The sequence below is a fragment of the Austrofundulus limnaeus genome, unplaced genomic scaffold (genome assembly GCF_001266775.1).
Source record: "Austrofundulus limnaeus strain Quisiro unplaced genomic scaffold, Austrofundulus_limnaeus-1.0 Scaffold47, whole genome shotgun sequence".
NCBI lineage: Eukaryota > Metazoa > Chordata > Actinopteri > Cyprinodontiformes > Rivulidae > Austrofundulus > Austrofundulus limnaeus.
Window position 1 is genome coordinate 2,287,514 of NW_013952449.1, and position 2,433 is coordinate 2,289,946.

The 2,433-nt window shown below is 33.8% G+C and overlaps 1 protein-coding gene across 1 annotated transcript in view; it reads left to right on the forward strand.

Annotated features, from left to right (window-relative positions):
* Positions 1-2,433, forward strand: part of szt2 (SZT2 subunit of KICSTOR complex) — a gene marked incomplete in the record, with an annotated part of 111,681 nt that overhangs the window by 75,028 nt on the left and 34,220 nt on the right. The window contains 1 exon segment of the mRNA XM_014008071.1: positions 1,608-1,733. Coding sequence (XP_013863525.1) covers positions 1,608-1,733 — 126 coding nt within the window.

Below are 2,433 nucleotides of genomic sequence, written 5' to 3' on the forward strand. Positions count from 1 at the left end.
TATATATATATATATATATATATTTCTGATTTAGTTTAAGTTCATGAAATGAATAATTCATAAAAAATAATCAAACACCCCCAAAAGTAGTTCCTCCTAACAAATTAAAGTGAATTGCTTGCCTAGCTTTCTGTGTGTTGTCTTGTTTTTGTGCGGTTTTTCATCTAATTTGACAATTTTAAGAGAAATGTAAGTTTTTTTTTTATCAGTTATGGATCAGGACAAGCAGCTGCCAGTGTTCCTCTGTAGATTTCTCATATTGTCCTGCTGGCAGTGATCTGAAGTGCAGGCAGCTTCAGTAGAGTCTTAATATTGGTGGTGATAATTAGGGGTGTAACAATACATCAGTCCACATTAATATATAGATTAAATGATTGATTCAATTACATCAAGATAAAACAAAAACATTAATCCGTATTGTCGTCATACGCCTGAATTAAAATTGTATCATGACAGATGTGATATCAAGAAACATCGTATCGTCATCCAAACGAATTGATAAAATATTGTATCACTATAAACCTGCTGAATTACACCCCTAGTAATAATTCTGCCCAGTGGCCATATTCTGCTAGTTAAAACTCATTTAGCCACTACTACACTAAAACTACCTCAAACGATGTTATTTAATGCAGCAGCACTTGCTGTGTCCAACCGTTTTCCTTGTGGGTTTAGATTTAGTAGATAATCATCAGTCAGCAGCTTGAAGCTGACATAAACAGAAGGTAAAAAGACAACTAAATAAAATCCACCCGTGCTTGATATAACTAACAATGTGGCTTCTGATTTACAATAATTGGAGATATATTGAATAAAGTTAATTGCATATTTCTGTATAAATATTTTGGCATAAAACAAATTGATATATTTAATGTTGGCTTCATATGAAAAGACAGGAGAAAGGCCAAGAGGTTCAGTTTGCAGGAAAACATCTTTTTCCTTAAAGTTATTATTATAATCTTGTCTCACTTTGGTGACGAAGTACAACAACCATTTTATCACAGTATTTGTAAAATTTACATTTTTGCTTTTTCTAAAACCAGTTGTCTGTGGCAGACATCTTGAATTGGGTGAATCAGCTGTAAACATACATTTGATTATTCTCCCCTGTGAGCTTCACTAGAAGAATCAGTAGTTGACTCCAGATATTTAATGACAAATTTTTAAATCAAGTTTTTGTACAATTTGTTAGAGCTCAGCCTATATGTTGAGGATCCTTATCAGCTATGACCACGCCAAATTTTACCTCAATACCTGTAAATGTTTGCTGTGAGTGGATTAATTTGTTTCCAAAAGTTAATCACTGTAGACGTACATCCCATGGTTACTTTCAGGAGATATTTTGCTAACAGACAGACAAACACACAAAGACAAAAAAGCATCACCTTTTGCATTTGGACCAGCCTTTAATAACAACAACAACAATAGCATCTTATCAGATTAGTTTCTAAATAATGCACCATAAATCTTGTTATAGTGTAAAGATAAAGTGATCTCTTTCTGTCTTAATGTTTGTGATTGTAGCTCCAACTGTTTTTTTTAGCACCTCTTAAAGAACCTTGTGTAAGAACCAGTCTTACTGTGTGTTGACGTTTTATTCTGCACAGCTCATAAAGGCTTTCAGCGCTTCGAGGCCCTGGAGCAGAGTGAATGTGTGGGTCCGAGCCAGGCCGGAGCAGGACTGGCTCCACGTCAGAGGTTCCTCTTCATCAGCATCTTGGACAAAAAGGTGAGGAGACTCCTCATTATTTTCCCTCCCGGATGTTCCACACAAATACTTCATTTCCAGTGTTTCCACTCTAGATCATAGTTAACTTGTTATCATTGGAGAACCTTTCTCTTAGTTCTATGATCACTGATGGTCCTGCTGTAATATTATGTCTAAAGTACTTTCAACAAATTCACAGTGTTTGTTCTTCCAGAAGACTATGAAGGTTTTTTTTAGATGGTTATCTGTCTTTCTTGTTAGACGCTCACTGCAGCTTTTTCTGGCTAAGAGACACAAAATGTCTTTTCTCAAACTTAAGAGAATTAAATATTGAGTCTGTTGTAGCTCTACTAAGTTATTCCTCTCTTTTTTAAATCTAATTAAGTTCATTCTATTGACTTCTTGGTCTCCATCTCACTGAATATTTAACATTCTTCCTTATTCCTTATAGAGAGAGTTGTTTATAATCTCAAGGGGATAAAGATGTTTGTTAAACCTAAATTTAGAACCAGTTTGAAGGAACGGAGTACTTCAGTCCAGGGTATGAGATTATGCAATAATCTGGAAGATGACATTAAAAATGTCAGGTCAATGTGTATATTTAAGAGAGTTATAAAAGTTAATTTGTTGGAGAAATATGTAAATGTATGAATTGTTGTTCAACGAGTTAAACCTTTATTTTTTATTTTTTATTTCTTTTTTGTTTTTTGTTTTTGTAAACTAAA